This window comes from Brassica oleracea, chromosome C9 (genome assembly GCF_000695525.1).
Source record: "Brassica oleracea var. oleracea cultivar TO1000 chromosome C9, BOL, whole genome shotgun sequence".
NCBI lineage: Eukaryota > Viridiplantae > Streptophyta > Magnoliopsida > Brassicales > Brassicaceae > Brassica > Brassica oleracea.
In genome coordinates, this window is record NC_027756.1 from 46,504,063 (window position 1) to 46,523,397 (window position 19,335).

General features: G+C 35.4%; 5 protein-coding genes and 1 long non-coding RNA gene across 12 annotated transcripts; 5 read left to right on the forward strand and 1 right to left on the reverse strand.

The window, feature by feature from the left end:
- Nucleotides 1-54: 54 nt before the first annotated feature.
- On the forward strand, nt 55-1,055 carry LOC106315179 (dehydration-responsive element-binding protein 2G-like). The gene has a single exon (XM_013752933.1). It carries the CDS (start codon nt 69-71, stop codon nt 1,053-1,055), a length of 987 nt encoding a protein of 328 aa, XP_013608387.1. The 5' UTR covers nt 55-68.
- Nucleotides 1,056-1,577: 522 nt separating this feature from the next.
- LOC106313517 (transcription factor mef2A-like) lies at nt 1,578-4,436 on the reverse strand. 3 transcript variants are annotated; one of them, XM_013751336.1, is made up of 9 exons: nt 4,357-4,436; nt 4,142-4,257; nt 3,595-4,038; nt 3,366-3,472; nt 3,203-3,270; nt 2,840-2,906; nt 2,567-2,657; nt 2,412-2,471; nt 1,578-2,228 (listed from the first exon to the last, which is right to left on the reverse strand). In XM_013751336.1, the coding sequence occupies exons 2-9, from the start codon at nt 4,187-4,189 to the stop codon at nt 1,731-1,733; spliced, it is 1,383 nt and encodes a 460-aa protein (XP_013606790.1). In that variant the 5' UTR covers nt 4,190-4,257; nt 4,357-4,436; the 3' UTR covers nt 1,578-1,730. The 3 variants fall into 3 exon arrangements, with proteins under 3 accessions (XP_013606790.1, XP_013606792.1, XP_013606789.1); XM_013751338.1 differs by having other exon boundaries at nt 3,366-3,466; nt 3,595-4,041; XM_013751335.1 differs by having other exon boundaries at nt 3,595-4,041.
- A 391-nt stretch (nt 4,437-4,827) lies between these two features.
- On the forward strand, nt 4,828-6,160 carry LOC106316266. Its single transcript, XR_001264775.1, has 3 exons — nt 4,828-5,390; nt 5,641-5,680; nt 5,804-6,160. It is a non-coding gene; the product is annotated as an uncharacterized LOC106316266 (long non-coding RNA).
- Nucleotides 6,161-8,542: 2,382 nt separating this feature from the next.
- On the forward strand, nt 8,543-12,280 carry LOC106313581 (CCR4-NOT transcription complex subunit 11-like). Of its 4 annotated transcripts, none has more exons than XR_001264415.1 (12): nt 8,543-8,793; nt 9,029-9,139; nt 9,310-9,396; nt 9,818-9,871; nt 10,028-10,173; nt 10,351-10,501; nt 10,579-10,716; nt 11,149-11,220; nt 11,308-11,381; nt 11,480-11,610; nt 11,759-11,843; nt 12,014-12,140. XR_001264415.1 is itself a non-coding variant. In XM_013751431.1 (12 exons), the coding sequence occupies exons 1-12, from the start codon at nt 8,644-8,646 to the stop codon at nt 12,109-12,111; spliced, it is 1,308 nt and encodes a 435-aa protein (XP_013606885.1). In that variant the 5' UTR covers nt 8,543-8,643; the 3' UTR covers nt 12,112-12,280. The 4 variants fall into 4 exon arrangements, 2 of the variants coding, with proteins under 2 accessions (XP_013606885.1, XP_013606886.1); XM_013751431.1 differs by having other exon boundaries at nt 11,469-11,610; nt 12,014-12,280; XM_013751432.1 differs by having other exon boundaries at nt 11,469-11,610; nt 11,762-11,843; nt 12,014-12,280.
- Nucleotides 12,281-16,281: 4,001 nt separating this feature from the next.
- Nucleotides 16,282-19,087, forward strand: LOC106313189 (40S ribosomal protein S16-3). 2 transcript variants are annotated; one of them, XM_013750935.1, is made up of 7 exons: nt 16,282-16,519; nt 16,776-16,914; nt 17,086-17,252; nt 17,330-17,425; nt 17,515-18,119; nt 18,188-18,288; nt 18,428-19,087. In XM_013750935.1, exon 7 carries the CDS (start codon nt 18,468-18,470, stop codon nt 18,906-18,908), a length of 441 nt encoding a protein of 146 aa, XP_013606389.1. In that variant the 5' UTR covers nt 16,282-16,519; nt 16,776-16,914; nt 17,086-17,252; nt 17,330-17,425; nt 17,515-18,119; nt 18,188-18,288; nt 18,428-18,467; the 3' UTR covers nt 18,909-19,087. The 2 variants fall into 2 exon arrangements, with proteins under 2 accessions (XP_013606389.1, XP_013606390.1); XM_013750936.1 differs by having other exon boundaries at nt 18,208-18,288.
- Nucleotides 16,782-17,532, forward strand: LOC106315181 (anamorsin homolog). The gene is made up of 4 exons (XM_013752934.1): nt 16,782-16,914; nt 17,086-17,252; nt 17,330-17,425; nt 17,515-17,532. Exons 1-4 carry the CDS (start codon nt 16,782-16,784, stop codon nt 17,530-17,532), a joined length of 414 nt encoding a protein of 137 aa, XP_013608388.1.
- Nucleotides 19,088-19,335: the final 248 nt, after the last annotated feature.

Below are 19,335 nucleotides of genomic sequence, written 5' to 3' on the forward strand. Positions count from 1 at the left end.
ACGCTTCAATTTGCACATTCATTACCAATTTAGTTTGAAACTAGTAACCAACCCTCAAAGAACACACCATGGAAGAAGAGCAACCTCCGGCCAAGAAACGAAACATGGGACGATCTAGAAAAGGTTGCATGAAAGGCAAAGGCGGTCCACAGAACGCTACGTGCACCTTCCGTGGAGTTAGGCAACGGACTTGGGGTAAATGGGTCGCTGAGATCCGTGAGCCTAACCGTGGCACCCGCCTCTGGCTCGGCACTTTCAATACCTCAGTGGAAGCCGCCATGGCGTACGATGAAGCCGCTAAAAAACTGTATGGACACGAGGCTAAACTCAACTTGTTGCACCCACAACGACAACAACAAAAGCAAGATGTAAATAGGAACTTGTCTTTTTCTGGCCACGGGTCAAGTTCTTGGGGTTATAAGCTCGACACGGTTCGTGGGTTGGAGCTTGGTCTCGGTACGTCAAATGAGTCACGTGGTTCGTGGTCGGGAGGTTTTAGTTTTCTACAAGAAGATGATTATCATAATTCTAACCGGTACTTATCTTCAAGTGGGTCAAATCTTTTTTGGTTATTACCCAAACGAAGTAGTTCACAAGATCAAGAAAGTGTTAATGCTGCGAGTGGTAGTGGCGGCCAGACGTTTTCGACGAAGTTGAAACCTCAGAACTTGATGATGACTCCTTCGGACTACGGCACATCAAATGGAGTTTGGTCTAGGTTTCTTGCGGGACAACAAGAGAATAAGATTGACTATGACGTGTCATCATCTTGTGGCTCGTCGGACAATAAGGAGAGTGTGTCGGCTCCTAGTGGTGAGTCTGGTGACGCTGGAGAACGGTTGCATAGGCCGGAGGTGGAGGAGGAAACAGGGTATTTGGAGATGGAGAATCTTTTGGAGATTGATGATTTGGGCTTGTTGATTGGCAAGAACGGCGATTTCAAGAATTGGTGTTGTGATGAGTTTCAACATGCATGGAATTGGTTCAGAGCAGTGTTTTTAAAACCGGACGGACCCGATAGTTGGACCGGGTTCGACCATGAACCGGTTATATAGCCGGGTTGGATCTAGTAATTGGTTGCCACGCGGATAGATTGAATTTCAAAGTTATTAAACCGATAAAAACCACTAAAACTATCAAAAATCTATAAACCATCCATTAAACATAAAACTAGGTTATATTTATAATATATTATGTTTAAAATTTATTTTTATTTTAATTATGTATCAAATTTAATAACATTACTTTAAAATTTATATACTAACAATATATTAAACCAAAGTATTGAACCGGGTTTGATCCGGTCGAACCATATTGAACCATGATCCAAAAAAATTTCGTTTCAGCTTCCGGTCCGGTTTTAAAAACACTGGTTCTGAGAGAGTTTTGCTTATTATGTCATTGTCATTATTTATTTATTATAATTTATCTCTTAAGTTTGATATCTTAGGATTAAATAACTGTTACATACTTTTTCCCTACTGGCATGTAGTATGTGTATAAATAGGTTTTGAGCATGTTTTAAAGTTTCTTAAAACGATATTGTAAAAAGAAAATTAATAGATTCATATTGAATGTTTTACTAAATCATGGTTGTATTAGCTCTAAATCATGTTTTACACAGAAATTCTCAAAAAGAAACACGGCTCAAAAAAGAAACACGGATTGATACCGCAAATCTTAAAGACTTGCCATGTTTTCGAGCTCACAAACTTAGAACTTAGAATTTATCAATCAGAAACTTCATCACATGAGTCATCACCATTCTCATCCACATCATCATCATCGTTATCGTCATCGGATAAAACTTCCTCCGTATGTTCACAACCAGTTTCTTCTACCATAACCAAAGGAAACTTCAGAGGTTCCTCTGGCGACTCCTTGAAGTATGAATTGATTACCATGAAGCGAATGACCTGTAACAACTGGATCTTGTCTCTCTTTATGTCAGCGCTTAGGAGCTTCTCAAGCAATGTAGGTTTCCTCGTCGTCACGGAAGATTCTTGAGATGAATCTTGGTCTTGGAACTTACGTTTTTTATTGAACTTGTTTTTCTCACCATATTTTCTCTTATTGTGTCTAAATCTTCCCTTTTTGCCATCCTTGTTTTGGAACTGTCCACTGTTGTCTCCACTAACTTCTTCAACTGGATTGGATAAATAATGTGAAGGAACTTCTGCTACTTCAACACCTAACTCACGCTGCTTTGCTAACACTTCCCGAAGTTGCTGCAATGCAAATAATAAAACGTATATTATGATTAGACTATGGGAAGATTATAACAAGCCTAGTGATATGAACGATCACTAGTATTCATCTATTTACACTATATAACAAATCAAGAACAGCTCGTTTTCTTCATTGTGTCAAAGATGTGAAAAAAATAAGGGGAAGACCAAAATAAAAGGTACCTGACGACGCAGTTTTGCTTCATCGTCAAGGCTGCCGTTTGAATCATTTTTCTTTACTTTCTGCAAATAGACAACTTAGCATTCAATATTTTCACTCAAGAGAGTGAGTTTCAGCGAATCAAAGTCGGTCAGAGAGGGATGGCTACTACGCTAACCTTTTCAACGTTGAGTTTCGTTGGAAAATTCTTACGCCGAGCTTGACGCCATTGCTGAACTTCTTTTGGAGGATAGTTCGGAATGTACGGTCTTCTCATCGACAACAAACCAAACAAAAGAATAATATTAGAGACTGGACCCATGACCTAACATCAACTAGAACAGAAACGAACACAACGGATTCTAATCAACAGTAACAGTTGTATGGATCAGAATGCTTTAAAAACCAAAAGGAGATTCAATGAAACATAAATTAAAGTGCCTAGCACTACGTTTTCGTTTCTTCAGCGTTACCAGCATCAGATCCAAAGAGCCTAGGTGCCATCTTCTTATTCTTCCCTGCAATTAAAGTCAGAAACTGATTAGATCAAATACAAAAAAATACAAAAACTAAAGGAAACACCTTCAACATTCTCAGTTTCAGTAAATTTGAGATAGGAAAGACAGATATACTGGCAAATAAAAACACTTGCACAGAGCACTACTAAATTGAAATAAATAAAAGTGTGAAATAAATTTTCTATCTTAATCCTAATTTATCAAGTAACATCAGTCTTTGCCCTAGTAACATTTTCCAAGAAATACTGATATATCATTCCAAAACAGAGATATTATTTAGATGGGAAAGGACTAACCTTTTCCCTTATTATTCTTGTTGAACCCAATCTTTTTATTTGCATTGTTTCCTTGATACGACTGAGATCTGTGGAAACTAACAGCAACTCAGAAAACATATAAAAACAAGATTTTTTTATAGGTAACAAATAGTTAAAATGGGAGAACGTGGTAGGAACTTACCCTTGACCAGGGCCTCTGAAATTTTGTTGTTTTGTATTATTTCGAAAATCATTCCCTTTCGAATTGAAATTGTTGGTATTGTTGACGTTTCCTACAGAAGACTGCACCTGCGGGAAGCTCAAGTTAAACTAAAAAAAGAACAGGTACTAGAACTCGCTCATGAGTTTTTAACAATTGTCAAGAGTGAGAACAGGGATAAAACAAAGAGCGATGATATAAGAAGTATCACCTGTGGTCTTGGCTCTGGGAAACCTGGAGGCCCCAATTGGTGATTCTGATGTTGTTGAGGTGTAGGAGGAGAATATGGAGGGGGGTTATTATAGGAATTAAGCTGTGCCTGAGAAGTGAAACCAGAAGGCTGGAAATAATTGGGCGCCATTGAGTGAACACCACCCATAAGATTGTTATTAGCAGCAGCAAACTGAAGACTCCCCAACAGGTTTGGAAGCAGCTGGTTGATAGGGTTGGGGAAACCAAACTGGTGAAGCGGTTGTTGTTGTTGTTGAGGCATATTGTTAAAGAACTGAGGATGTATTGGCGGCGGCATGTTCTGCATATTGTTCATTGGATTACCCATCATCATTGGATTACCCATCATCATCATCTGTGGATTCATCATCATCCCTGGGTTCTGATGAAACCCATTATGTTGTTGATTAGGGTAACCATTGTTCTGCTGAGAGACAAAACGAATACAGAGACATCGATACAAAGATCCTAGCTTTTGTGGTAAAAGTTATGTTTTGGTGTAATGAAAGAAAGAGAGAGAGAGAGACCTGTTGTTGTTGTTGCGGTCGCTGCGGGCGGTTGTAGTGAGGTCGCATCTTCCGTTGAGAACGATTTCGCTTTGGTAGGGTTTAGGGTTTTAGGTATACTGTTGAAGCTTAGGTCTCTGCGCAGTGAAAACAATCGAGACGATGGGGTAAGTAAGAACAGGTACAATCAGGTCGAAATCAAATCGGGACGGTGATTAGGGGAGTAAATTGGTTACCTTTGAATTGTGGATTTCGTTGGCGGTGCTGAGTTCTAGTGAAGCAAGAAGAAGACGAAACCTAATTATGCTCCGACTTTTAAAAAATAAAATATATTATTGTCTGTCTCGACAAAAAAAAATTGTCTTTAGTTGGACCGTGAACCAACCGGTACGAACCGGCGGTTGAAATGTTGACCCGTTTGTGAAATTGATGGTAAGACTCGGCTATTGCTCTGGATTATATCTAAGACATCCAGTGGGCTATTGGTTTGGGTCATAGTATTGTTTCACTTGGGCTTCATATACCCAATCTAAACCAACCACATATGTATATAAAAGGGTTTGTTCTCTCCTGGTGAAGCCACCTAGGATTCCATGTCACAAAATCAGTTCTTATGAGCGCGACACGTGTCCAAGTCTCTTAATACTATGCATTTCATTTAATCTGTAAATCATAGGCTTTTGCGTTGTAACGTTGTTTTAGGCTGAGAATTATGACTGTATATCCGTCCCGGTGAAACGCATTTCGCCTCTAACCCTAATACGGCTGAAGCGAAGAAACAGAGTTATTCTCTCTTCTGCGTGCGACGGTGAGTAGGTGACGTTTGCGATTCATCTCGCTATCTGAGATGTCTACACCAACAATGGAGTTTGGGGATGACGATTGAGACAAAACGACGTGGAGATAACGATTCGTTTTTGGTTCTTATCCTACAAGATACCAGATGTCCAGATTCATCGCGTTTAAGAAACTTATTTATTTCATCGACGCACATCAAGCATGATCTGACATACAATGCTGCTTATTCCTCTTCTAGGTGGTGTTTTTCTCTTATATAAAGATAAGTCTTTGTTACTTGAACATCATCCTCATAGTTCTGGATAATCCCAAGTTAATTGCAGTCTAATGGCTAACACATTTGTTTTCCTTGCTGATCTGAACCTGGCCTCTGTTCTTTCATCGTTGAGGTGCGACTTCTCAGGTTCTGGGAGGCACGTGAAAAACTGGGGCGAGTTGATTGGGTTTGGGCATGCTCCTCCTTGATGTAAAGGTTCTTCCATTCTTTAAACTCAATGATCATTGTATTTTAAACTATTCAGGCGTTTTTAACTTAAATTATCAAGATATTGTGTTCATGTCTTTATTAAACCTCTTTTGAATGAGAAAATTTGGGACTGTTTGTTCATTACCTTTCTCTCTTCTTCTCTATCAATATAGCTAAAAGAAGCTCTTTTTTTAACTAGACCTTATCCCTTCTTCCTTGGTCATAGTTTTAAAGTTATGATTTTTTTTCTCTTCAGAGAATCCAGTGCTGTTACCAACAGAAGATCTTGGACATCAGTAAGTCTCTTACTCTTAGGGCTGAAGTGTTTGGTTTCTCTTGATTTCTTACTGTTTTTGTTTGATGGGACTGAACTTAGTGTGATGTTTGGATGAGTATTTAGTAGACTGTTTCTTGAGCAGGTGACAGAGACCACTTCTAGGATTCTAGACTTCTGGCTTCAGTGGAAAGAATACAAAGAGATGATGGAGTTGATGGTGGAATCTATAAGGAAACAGTCCCTGGAGCTGCATGAGAGAAAAAGATTCTAATTTAAAACAATCTTTGGGAGGCCAATTAGTTTTAATGGCAAAAAAAAGTGAAAAGCAAAAGAGAGAACTTCAAGTTAGAAGGAACTTGAAGAAAGTGATGCAGTGCTTGAACGGAATGAAGAAGAATTGGATGAACAATCATAACAAGCTCAGAATAGAAGCAAGTTTTTTTTTGTCTTTATTGTTAGTTATTATCAGTATCAATATCACTCACATTGCATGTTGAAAGACAATGATTACAAATGAGAAAGTGATTACTCTTATAATACCATCGAAGACAGACAGGATGTTCCCAAAAAGATTAGAATGTTAAAATGCATAAACAAATTCTACACTACTCAGACAGCGACTGACTACAAATAAAAGCAGTTTTTTCTATCACAATTAATCTTATCACTTAAGAAACGCTTTGCCTTCTTCGAGCAAAAAACTGTGCTTCACAAACATAACAAAAAAAACAGAACTATAACTCTGAATTCAAAATCTGAAACGTAATCATTCCACCTTCACTACCCCTTCTATCTTATTTTATAAATCGTTATAAAGAACAAACGAATATGAACAGCTATTCGTTTACCTACTTTGCAGCTATCACTAAGATCAAACAAGTTATAAAAAGAGCGATAATCAATGGCCTTAATAACACTTAAATCTTATAAAGCTTAAGCAAACACTTGAAGATATGAATTGTTTCTACAAATTGTGACGCAAGACGGAAATAAAACACTAAGTATGATAGTTATGAAAGTTTGAACCATAAATCATAGACAACCAAAAAAAGGACTACATACAAAATCTGACACATACACGATGCTCAAATAAAAGATAATACACATACATCTAAATGTTGGCCTAATGTAACATTCCTCACAATCCATTGCACACAATACGCTAAACCGACTTTTCTCCCATCTTCCTTATAGTGGTATTCGATTGTCTTTAACGAAATCAACATGAAAGCTCTATAAGATAAATCCCACGTATCAATATTTGGAGCCTAAAACATAACAGAATACAAGTAACCCACCAATTATGAGTTCAACATTTTTAAAAACAACCAACATGAAGACTATCTACAACCCTCACAGCATATCAGGTACCTTAGAGCACCGCCATCGGCAAAGTTCTAAAAATAGTATACAAACCATTAAATAATAATATTATAACATAATAAAAATTTCTGATTAAAATTAATTTTGTTGGTAAATGATATGTCAATAATAGCATGACACATAGCAACACAAATTTTAGAACCGTTCCCAAAAGTACTAAGTATAGAGCCTCTCTTAACCTTCTCTCTACTTCAGTTATTATTTTGATATTTAATTTTTTTTAGAACCTTGTGTAAAAGCAACCGATGGTGGTGCTCTTATACACCCAAACTCTAAAATATATACAACCATCCTGAATAAGCAAAATAAATCATATCACATATAATCTCTATTCCACTCAAACCAACGATCCCATATATAATTAAATACATAAATCTTTCATATTTCACTTGCAATCGCAGTCATTTCACACAAACAACAAAATTTAACAACAATTATACAAAATTAAATTTACGTGGACTTTACGACGAAAATTAAAAATGTATGTATTTAGTTTGTTTAATCATGAAAATTAAATTATGGTAATTGGAGGTTTCGGGTTTAGGGTTTGAGATTTTTAAATACTTCATATATCAATATAAAATAATTTTTATTATAACATCCCGCCCGTAGGGCGGACCGACCCTAGTACACTTATAGTTAAATGAAATTCATCATCTTCATAACATTATAATTAAATTTTTAATTTTTTATTGTTTTCCTAAATCATTAACTATTCTAAACCATAATTATGAACCCATAATTCCAAATCTAAGAAAAGATTTTCTTAAGATTATATTTTTTGAATCATTCCTAAAATAAATGTCAAAAGATAATTAGTTTGGTAAAAAATCTTGGGTAAATCTCCAAAATAGCACATTTCTAAGTTTATATCACAAAAATAGCATTCAAAAACTAAAATGACCAAAATAGCTCCTTTCTAAGTTTATCCTTTGAAAATTTTAATTTTTTATTTTTCAAAATTTGAAATCTTATCCTCAAAACCTCATTTTTCAACTCTAAACTCTAAACCCTAAACTCTAAACCCTAAACCCTAAACCCTAAACCCTAAACCCTAAACCCTAAACCCTAAACCCTAAACCCTAAACCCTAAACCCTAAACCCTAAACCCTAAACCCTAAACCCTAAACCCTAAACCCTAAACCCTAAACCCTAAACCCTAAACCCTAAACCCTAAATCTTAAACCCCACCCTTTAACTCTAAACCCTAAGTTTGTGACTTTTGATAAAATATTAAGTGCTATTTTTGTGACTTTTGACATTGAGTGCTAGTTTGGGAACAAAAACTCGATGTAGTGCTATTTTTGTCTTTTTCTCAAAAATCTTTGAACATATATAGTCAAATAGATGTTAGATTAATTAACAAAATTGAAACTCTGACCACTTATTTACCAAAATGAAACTATGAGGAAGATGAAATGACCAAAATGGCCTAAAAAGCTGTTCTAGAAGGACTCAAACCTTCCGAGCGGAGAAGAAGTAAAAGGTTAAATCTCAGTAATATAGAAAGAGGAGAAGAAACTTTGAAATAAAAAATCATCAATCCAAACAGATTGAATAGGGAATCTGAGGTCTAAGCGCCGCGAGATTGATCTAACAATGAGTATGAATATGGAAGAGACGGCGACTGTGTGGTCCCTGCTCAAGTCGGATCTCCGGCCAATCGAAGACGTTGTGGCGGAATTCAACTCCAGGTTCCCACGCGATCGTCGCTTCACTGCCTGCAACTCTCTTTCCCTGCTCTTACAGGCACGTCCTCTTCCTTTGGACTTCCTCCCGTTGCTCGGCTCCGTGCTCCCGATTGTGTGACGGTAGCGAGATTTGGGGGGTGGGGTTTGATTTGAATCCTAGGGTTTCATGTAAATTATGTGTCTACAGGCTTGGATATGAAATTCGTTCACTGTGCCACTCGTTGGATACACTGTAATTTCAAATTCTCAGATTGGTACTAATCGAAAATGGGGGTTTTGGTTCAATGTTTCAGGATCTGATGTTGCTCCCGAGTACTGATCGTTTAATTGCGTTTGCTATCATGTACCAGTGTTACCCTTCCGAGAAACCATCTGTAAACCCGTTCGTATCTGATATGGTGAATGTAAGCAGTTTTCATCGCGAGTCAGTCTACTATGTTATATACACACCATTTAGAAGAAATGATTTTTTTCTGTTGATTTGTTTGGGCCTTTCATATATTTGATTTATGCAAACATATTTTGCGCCGTAGAATCATGTGAAAGAATAACTGTATATATTGCCTTTTTGTAGGCTGCTTGTAATGAGCAAGTGGAAAAGCATGAGAGATCATTTATTCTCCACCTCTTACAATGGAATAGCTACAACAAATCTAAAGAGGTAAGATATAGCTGTTTGCCTCCTTCATTTTTTTGTTTGTTTGCTAGTTCAGTGTAAACACAAAATTTGTGCTCTTGTTTTTCTGAAACATGATATTTACTCAATGATTCGTGTTTCATAGTGGTCCTGTGGACCAACATGTCCATATTTACTATGTTATGTTGAAGTATAGAGCACTGATTATACATGGTTTAGAATTATGATTTCTGGAGCTATTATGCAATCTATAAGACTGTTGTTTTCCTTGGTGAAAAGTTGCATGTTTGGTTCATTTATCTTTGTCATAAATTAATCCATTACTTCAGTTAGGCATATTCTAAGCCTTCTTTTGTTTTGGATAATTTTATGATCTCTGTGACCTGTGGATACTAATTAAAGTATTCATGATCAATTAAAGTAATGGTGGTTTGCTCTCTTGCAGATTCTCAAACTGTCAGCTGTTGATTACATCAAATCGTTTGATCCTTCAACTCATGTAAGAGCGGTTGACGCATAGACATCTTATGTTCTAATTATATCTCCGTTTCATTTATCTTCTTCGTAACTGTTCCTTTATCATGCCTAACACTACTTGGAGAACGCTTAGAGGATATTTTCTTGTGAGTGATTTAGTACTGTGACGTGCTGTCAGGATTTTCCGGAGCTTGGAGAGCTGCAACGAGAGTATGGCGACAAAGCTGGTTCTGGACCATCTAGTCACATAGCTGCAGATTATGCCGTCAAAAAGCTATTGCATGATCCTGATGTTCCTCGTGGGTGCGATCCTAACTCTCCAGAGTACGTAGCCTATGAGTTTATGGGATTCCATTTCTTGTAGCTGCTATATTGTTTTGACTCTTATCTATTTCTAACAAGCTTTCACTTTTCCGCCCAACCTAACTTTCCGTGTTATATCATCATGTGCCAATTTTTAGTTGATTTTATGGATGATCTTTAAGTCAAATAATCTTGTAGGTTTGACGTGCAACCCGGTGGGAATCCCAAAATTGGATGTGGTGATAGAGATGAAGCCGTCACAGGAATACTGGGAAGTCTGACAACGGGGGGATTAGCTCCTAGGTGGATCCGTCCATGTCCTCCGAGGTACCCAGTTCATCAGAGCGAGGTAAGGCTAAGATTAACCCATTGTTTATCCGGTTTAGAATATTATCCAACTGACGCTTACTGTTCAATTTTTTATAGTTGCTTTGGATTGATCCTGATAACAAACATGAGCTTATTTGGGACGATAAAATGTGTGCTGACACTAGCAGAGGCGCAACAGTTAGGGACTTACTTGTTAAGGGTTTGAAGGTGACACTTTCACCTTCGGAGCAAGAGGTGTGTATTGATCTCTAATACTTCATATGTGCGTAGAGTCATACACGTAGTGACCTGCTCTAAATAATAACATCATTGCTTAACTTTCTTTACTGCTAATAAGAATTAAATATAGCAATGGGACAGTTCCTACACATGCAAAAGTTTTAAAGACAGCCATTGTAGGGCAGACATACTCTAGTTCTGATTTCTGAGAGAGAAGTCGTGGTATCACTTTAACCTTTTCTCATTGAATTAACAGATCTACTCTCCCAGTAGGATATTAAGAGCGAACTGACTGCAATAGAGTTTATGGAAAATAACCATGCAATAGATAAAGTAGTGACAGTGATGATTTAATTGATCTGCCTGGCCCTTATATTTGTATAAATTTTGAAATTGTGGATCTTCGGAGTGAAGAAAACAACAAATTTTTATTCATTTGTTTGGCAGGACATCACTACAGCATTGGCAAATGATCCAAAGCTTGTCTATCACTGTGGAATAACTCCACGGAAGCTGCCGGTACGTGATTTAATGTCGAGCGGGTTTTTTCCCCCTTTTTCTCTCGTATGATCTCTTCTATCATGTGACCTTGTTTCTTTTTCTCAGCAATTAGTAGAGCACAATCCTCAAATAGCAGTTGAGATCCTCACCAAGTTGATTAACTCCCCGGAGATTGTTGAGTAAGTCATCACCTAATCAGTTCCATTACTTACATTCTTAGAAAAGGTATTCATTTTGAAAATGGGAATCTGAGAATGCTTCTGCAGCTATTTCACAGCTCTTGTAAGTATGGACATGAGCTTGCACTCGATGGAAGTTGTGAACAGGCTCACAACTGCAGTTGAGCTTCCCAAGGAATTTATTCGCATGTACATCACTAATTGCATATCGTCTTGTGAGAACGCCAAGGTATTAAAACAAAGCATTCATTTGTTTTTCTTTAACTTCTGTAAGTGTGTTAAATACTTGACTTCTTGGATTTGTTTGTTTACGATTTGTAATTTTCTTGTATATGGTTGTTTCTTTTATATAGTAAAATATTGTTTTCAATGTGTAGCAGCAAGACAAATACATGCAGAATAGGCTTGTTCGACTTGTTTGCGTCTTCTTGCAAAGTTTAATTCGTAACAACATCATCGACGGTATGTATTCTCTCTGTAACCATTCTCATCAAATTTTTAACTTTGCTTTGCCAATAGCAGAGACATTCGCAAGAGAAAAATAGAAGACTCAATATATAGTCTACCATTATGGTAACGTGTTTCAAATGAAATAAATCTGCTTATTTGTTTGTCTTTGTAAATGGAAACAGTGAAGGATCTATTTATAGAAGTTCAAGCTTTCTGCATTGACTTTTCACGGATTCGTGAAGCAGCTGGTCTCTTCAGGCTCTTGAAAACATTGGAATGATTAATGGACTCTTTCTTTTTCTTCTTCTTCTTCTTCTTCTCACCATCTTCGTTTCCATTTTATTTCTAATTTTCTTTCTTTTGTAGCTAACTTTTAAAAAAAAATCCAAAACAACTCTCGTTTATTAGATTCTTATGTTTTTTTTTCTTGAGCAAAATATTTTTATGTTCTTAATTTATGTTTTTGCCAAAAGATTTTTTGCGAGACTGATGTTTCAGGAGACTGGTATGCCCTTTCCTTAGACTACCAACACATTGGTATATCATTGGTTTATCGTACCAGAACTTGCTTAAAGCAAGGATACCAGGTGCTGGTTCTTGCCCTGGTTGGAGATTAACCAGAGATCTAGTTACATTTGTATCATGCTACAAAGTAACATGTTGACTTATCTTGTGTCCAATACGTAAACTTCCTTGTGTTTGATAAAGTTGTATTTATGTTTTCCAACATAACAAATGCTTAAGGTAGCGGAATCATTAAAGAATGATTTAGTCGTCATCCAGTTTGCTTCATATAAAAGAAACAAATGTAATGCTTTGTCTCAAAGATTTGGCATGTTAACAATTTCAGAAAAATATAAATAAATAAGCGTCGGAATCATTTTTTTTTTGTACTTATTTTTGGGTTCACCTCACTGAAACATCTAGATTCACTAACTAATAGGATTGTATTATTTTATATTTGATATCTTTAAAAAAAAATATTGTCAAATTATATTATGTTTTTAAAATAAAAAGATAAAAAAACAAATAAATATAGTAGTAATTAAAAAAAAGATTTTAAAAAACATATTTTTAACGTCGTCAGCAAAACATTAAATCTTAATTCCTAAACCCTAAAATCCTAAACTCTAAACCTTTGGATAAATTCTAAACTCTAAAATTAAAAATACTAAACACTACTAAAACACTCAAAGTTTAGGATTTGAAGTTCAGGGTTTAGTGTTTTAGTGTTTAGTATTTTTTTACTTAGAGTTTAGAATTTATCTAAGGGTTTATGGTTTACCCAAGGGTTTAGGATTTATGGTTTAGGGATTATGATTTAGGGTTTAGTGTTTTTGTTGACGATATTAAAAATATTTTTTTTAAAAATATTTTTTTTTGTAATTACTACTATTTTTTATTTTTTATATATTTATTTTAAGAATATAATATAACTTGACAATATTTTGTTTTCTTTTAAAAAAAATATCTAACATAAAATAACACAATCATATTGGTTGGTAAACCTAGAGGGGATGAACCCAAGAATAAGTCGTTTTTTGTTGTCTATAAGATATCTCTGCCATTCATTGCAAGGAGCGTTTACAAAGATGCGTTTTACTCTTTCTAAGAAAATGTAACACCAAAAAAGTTAATACTTCTTCCAAGTGTCGTTTTAGGTTTCGGCATACGGATTAAGAAAACAATTAATTTTGTATATTTCCTATAAAAACACTATTATCTATACACCTTTTGTCTTACGCAAGATAAATTTATATAAAAATTATTTAAAAAATAGTATACGGAAAAATAAAATTTATATTCTTGATTGAATTAATATTTTGGTCTTTAAACAATTTTTTTTTAACTTTTGGTTAATTACATAATTTGAAACTGCTGAGCTGATCTCATTTAAAAAAAAATTAGATCAAAAAATCACTTACCGCATAAGAACCTAACATTTAGGTCGAAAAACCTCGGGTCTATTTGATTACAATGAAACTATGCCATCTCGATTTTATATCATGATTTAGTAATTTTAAAATTAATTATGGTTATGAGGAGTTTACATTCACGTGCCAATCCTTTCTATCTTCAATATTTTTCTTTTTTTCATTTTGTTTATTGTTCGATATAAATATTGATTTAGAAATTTATTATCATTTCGTTTGTTTGTTTTGACCTGAGATTTAGAAAATGCTTATGATTTAAAATAATTAAAGAGAAATATACTTAGGTTAAGTTATGCACCTTTTGTAGAATAAATGTTTTATATTTATTATTTATTTTATGTTTTTTTGCATGTTATGAAATAATAAAATAATAAATATATATATTAAATAACTAAGAAATCACTTACTATTATGCAATAAATTGGTGTGTGCATATAAATCCAACTATCACTTTTGTTTATTCGCAATCATTTTAGGGTAAATAAATCAAAATAATCAATCTTATGTATCATATATGTTATATAATTAAATTTAAATGATATTAACATATATATATATATATATATATATATATATAATACACTTTTAATATGGATATTTATTAAATGCAGTTTCTGCTCATATGATTTTATGGTTATTTGCATATTTGTGTAACAAAAATTTACACCAACAAATTTTTTTTTAATGTGGGATAATTTCAATAATTTGTAATTATTTAAAAAACAATGAAGATTTCAAAATTAAAATATTAAATTTTCAATATACGTTCAATGCAAATATCAAAATATAAGTATACATTTTCATACAATGTATAGTTTAATTTAAACAATATATATATATATATATAACATAAAAACCTATTAAAATAAAATTATTTCTTCGTATGGTCTTATAATCATTGTATCTTAATATAGAAAAAAGTTTAAATCTTGATCATAAAAGTTTATGCGAGACTTTTAACAGTTTTAGTAATTTATACTCGTTTTGAAAAATTCAAAATACAACATATACAAAAAAAATCTAGATTTTTATTATATAATTAATGTAATTATGTAATTTATTTTAATAATAAAGAAATAAACAAAAATGATAAAAAGTATACAGATTGTTATCAAATCTTTATTGTTTAAAATCATTAATTGCTATATATATATTTTAATCACATTAGGTAACTCCATAGGTTGTATTAAGGAAAGCCTGCGAAACAATAAAGATTTGATCTATGCGATTAATTATAGCCTGCGAAATATTATTTTGCTAGAGAGTATAAATTTTAGACTATAGTTTATATAATGTGCTGTAGAATTCTTTGAAATATTATTTAGAAGACATACACAAATGCTACATAAAATGGAGTTTTTTTTAATTTCTACAAAATTCAGGTTATAACTTCTCAAAAGATACTCAATTAATATACAGAGGATACGACTCCAATATACAAAAAGACACTTCCAGAATTAAAACATAGGAATCCTCAAACTCTCCGGTTAGAATTTGCTTTCTTTTGCTTAGCTACTCTCATCAACATTATAATTTTCTCTGTTTGAATGTCTTTTTCTGTGTAAGGAAGGGGATGGGAAGGTTTGTTGGAAGGGATGAAGAAAGCTCGGCGGCTGAACAACCATAACCATGTCTTCTCTATGCTAAATGCTCGCTGTCCCCTGGAAGACAAAACGGCTTGTGACATTAAACAGAGCGGGGCACTGTTACCACGTGTTAGGTTAGAGAAAAGCTGAAGATGTTTGTCCTATGACAATGAAGTTTATGGTTCGGGAAGTAACTCCATTGTCTACAAATTATCACAGAACATGCTCTCTCAAAGTACAGCAGTAGCTTCATAAGAATCAATATTCACCAGTGTTTTAAAAACCGGACCGATCCGATGGTTGGACCGGGTTCGACCATGAACCGGTTATATAGCCGGGTTGGGTCCAGTAATTGGTTCGACCCGACCACGTCGATGGATTTGATTTCAAAGTTATTAAACCGATAAAAGCCACTAATACTATCAAAAATCTATAAACCATCCAGTAAACATAAAACTAGTTTATATTTATAATGTTTTATGTTTAAATTTTATTTATATTTTAATTATGTATCATATTTAATAACATTACTTTAAAATTTATATACTAAAAATATATTAAACCAAAGTATTGAACCAGGTTTGATCCGGTCGAACCATATTGAACCGTGACCAAAAAAAATTCCGGTTCAGCTTTCAGTCCGATTTTAAAAACACTGCATGAACCAGGGAGCAGGGCCGGCTCATAAACATTTTAGGCCCCTGGGCAAAAACAAATTATATAGCCTTTTGGCAAATTTTTTTTTTGAAAATCAGGTAAAAACTAAAATTTAATGTAATTATTTAAACTATTATATTATTCTGTATGGAAATTTTCAAGATAAATTAATTTTTAATATATATATAACTAAATTTAGTTAAAAATATTTATATTTACATTTTTGTTTATTAAAAATGCAAACAAATTGGAAAAAAAATTGGACCCCCGGCCCCTGGGCGGTCGCACTCCCCGCCCTACCATCTAAGCCGTCCCTGCCGGGGAGTTAGAAAATCATAAACCCATTCGGTTTGACCAATCTGCATTATTGTGTTGAAGAACCAAGGAAGTCGCCCAAAAAATATTATAAATATCCGAGGGAAGGAAGATTTGATTTCACTTATTTTACAGAGAGAGATCTTAGGGTTTTCGGGTATCTGGCGAGTTTATACAGAGATTTCTATCTAATATGGTTAGTTTAACCTTTCCTTTCGTGTTTTAATCTACTTTCTGAATGTTTCTCAGATGGATTCAGATGAATCGATTTATTTTTCTGTTAATTCACTTGCATGTCATAAGAACTATGGGCTGATCATATCTAGTTTAGGTTTGTTAAACTAATCAAAGTTGTTAGCTTTGGTGTTTCTAGCTGCATGAGCTGTGGTATTTTTGTTTTCAATTTTACGTCTTTTCCTGAACCCAATATTTGGTCTTTTGTTGTTTTGTAGGATTCGATGGGAACTCAAACAACTGTTTTGGCTGTGACGGATGATGTTGTCTTACCTGTTATCTCTGTTCTAACTGTGATGAAAGTTGTCGGGGTCGAACGTTGTGATCCTATGATTATTACTCAAGCCTCCACAATAAGTAACAACCTCAGTTCCCTCATTACTTTCTCCTTCTTTTATCTATTAAGCTCAGTCAAGCTCTAAAAATAGTGGTTTGATTGCGTAGTTAAGCTGTAATTAGCATATGATTGAATCTGAAATAGACGTAGAGAGGATGATGATGATTCATGTCTTCTCACTAATTTTGCAGGTCAGGTTCCTTTGGATTCTTCCTCAGTGGACGCTGTTTTAGCCGTTTCCACAACATCTGAGTTCCCTACTGATAAAATATATGGCGAGTTCTCAAGAATTTTAAAGCCTGGTGGGACTGTTTTTGTGTGCACCAATTCGGAGGGTGAGAATGTAGAGTTGCAACAGGTATGTGATGTGATTTTGTTCTATATAATGAGAAGAGCTTCGTTGACCTTTTCTTGCGAAACCATTCTTCCTTGCAGACCCTTCAAAGGAGAGTGACGTTGGCTGGTTTTATGGAGCCACAATCTCTTGATTTGACATCAATCAGGCTGCCTAACTTCAGCTTATCCGTTGGGGTGAGCTCTTTTATACATGTCTTCTCTTTCACCCCTGTTTCAGTATGAGAATCTCTTGACCAAATATCAAACTGGTTTTTTTTTTCTAGGTTCAAGCTTATTCTTGACCTACTACTTACCTTTGAAAGTTTCGTATATCCTCTACATTGGCTCATCCATATACAGAGGAACTTGTTGATGTTGCTCACAAACACACATTGGAACCGTACCATCAATGAAGAACAGCATTGCTGCTTTGTTTTAATATTGGTGTCTACAAATATCCGAGCTTTTCTAAGTTTGATCACTATTCAAACTCCTCTAAGCTGAACTTCTAACTGCTCTATTCGCATAGCCAAATCATGCTTACCGCCATTTTTCAACCCATCAGTCACCAGTCACCAGTCACCAGTCACCAGTCACCATATCAAAGCAATGTGATATTGGCACCAAACCCATCTCAACTGCGTCCACCACGACCTCACATTGTTATTAGAAATTGTGTAAACACGCGCCTGTTAGGCGGATGAGTCCTTCACCTTCATATCACTGAAAAAGCTAAACGCTTCATCAAACATCCCATTGCTACACATCCCCTTGGTTATAGTGCCATACAAACTCGGAAACAGCTTATGCCCAGCTTCCACGCAGTTGTTCAACAATAATTTTAAACGCCTTATCTATCTTCCCAAACCCCAAATCTTCGAAACCTCAGGTATAAGTGTGTTGTTAAGTATGTTTTGCAAGTGTCGATATGTACACAAAGACCTAACTTGCACGCAGTGTAATACATCTCAATGCAGAATAGCGCCAGAGGAGGTACATTTCTCACCGGAAGTAATGTTACTCCTTCCGATGAGAGGGAGTGAAGATGGTGACTGAGAGTGAGATATTCATTTCCAGCGACGTGGAATATTTCATTTTAAATTTAATTTATCAGTTCGTTTCAAAACGCTGCGTTTAAGAGCTGAAGCCCTAGTTTTTTTTATAATACTATATAACCGTAAGTTTTATGAGTGTTAGGTTTTAGCGGCAGACAAAAGAGCAGAATCCTCTCCTAACCATGGCGACCAAACCAGCTGCTGAATCTGTGCAATGCTTCGGAAGGAAGAAGACAGCGGTGGCTGTCACTCACTGCAAACGCGGATGCGGTCAGATCAAGCTCAACGGCTGCCCGATCGAGCTCTTCAACCCCGAGATCCTCCGGTTCAAGATCTTCGAGCCGGTCCTTCTCCTCGGGAAGCACCGTTTCGCTGGCGTGGACATGAGGATTCGCGTCAATGGCGGTGGTCACACTTCCCAGGTCTACGCCATCCGTCAGAGTATCGCTAAGGCGCTTGTGGCGTTTTACCAGAAGTACGTGGATGAGCAGTCGAAGAAGGAGGTGAAGGATATCTTGATTAGGTATGATAGGACTCTGCTCGTGGCGGATCCGAGGAGGTGCGAGCCGAAGAAGTTTGGTGGGCGTGGTGCTCGTTCTCGTTTCCAGAAGAGTTACCGTTAAGAGCTTGGTTTTTGTTTTGTTTCGATCGTTGCAAGGTTTGTTTCATTTTTGGGAGTGATGAGTATGATGGATTTGTGAGACTTTTAGATTATCATTTTCAGTTATTATGCTTTATTTGGATTATGTTTGACGATGTTTTTTACCTCTTTGCTATCCGAAAAGTTTTAATATTTACTTCTCTTGTCCTGAAATCCATGGCAATTGGCATTGTTTGATCACTGATTAGGTTAGTTACTTATAATCTGCATTTCCGCTAGAAATGCTTGGGCTTGTTGTTGAGTTCTTAGATGTTTGTGGCTTGTTGATATGACTAAGATGGAATAATTGATCGGACATATGGAACCGGTGACCTTGTCTGTAAGAACATTTATATGTCCACCCCTGGTTGAACATTTCAAGTTTCTTCATTTGCTGTCAAGTAGAGAAC

What these genes read in the sequence shown, in the direction of transcription:
- LOC106315179 (XM_013752933.1), top strand. Translation starts at nt 69, where the DNA reads ATGGAAGAAGAGCAACCTCCGGCCAAGAAACGAAACATGGGACGATCT.
- LOC106313517 (XM_013751335.1), bottom strand. Translation starts at nt 4,189, where the DNA reads ATGCGACCTCACTACAACCGCCCGCAGCGACCGCAACAACAACAACAG. An exon ending in TCCCAGAGCCAAGACCACAG is followed by an intron (nt 3,473 to 3,594) that starts GTGATACTTCTT and finishes AGCTTCCCGCAG; the next exon opens with GTGCAGTCTTCTGTAGGAAA. An exon ending in AACGCTGAAGAAACGAAAAC is followed by an intron (nt 2,658 to 2,839) that starts GTAGTGCTAGGC and finishes GTCGATGAGAAG; the next exon opens with ACCGTACATTCCGAACTATC.
- LOC106313581 (XM_013751431.1), top strand. Translation starts at nt 8,644, where the DNA reads ATGAGTATGAATATGGAAGAGACGGCGACTGTGTGGTCCCTGCTCAAG. An exon ending in ACCCAGTTCATCAGAGCGAG is followed by an intron (nt 10,502 to 10,578) that starts GTAAGGCTAAGA and finishes AATTTTTTATAG; the next exon opens with TTGCTTTGGATTGATCCTGA. An exon ending in TTTCACCTTCGGAGCAAGAG is followed by an intron (nt 10,717 to 11,148) that starts GTGTGTATTGAT and finishes TTTGTTTGGCAG; the next exon opens with GACATCACTACAGCATTGGC.
- LOC106315181 (XM_013752934.1), top strand. Translation starts at nt 16,782, where the DNA reads ATGGGAACTCAAACAACTGTTTTGGCTGTGACGGATGATGTTGTCTTA. An exon ending in TACTCAAGCCTCCACAATAA is followed by an intron (nt 16,915 to 17,085) that starts GTAACAACCTCA and finishes CTAATTTTGCAG; the next exon opens with GTCAGGTTCCTTTGGATTCT. An exon ending in AGAATGTAGAGTTGCAACAG is followed by an intron (nt 17,253 to 17,329) that starts GTATGTGATGTG and finishes TCTTCCTTGCAG; the next exon opens with ACCCTTCAAAGGAGAGTGAC.
- LOC106313189 (XM_013750935.1), top strand. Translation starts at nt 18,468, where the DNA reads ATGGCGACCAAACCAGCTGCTGAATCTGTGCAATGCTTCGGAAGGAAG.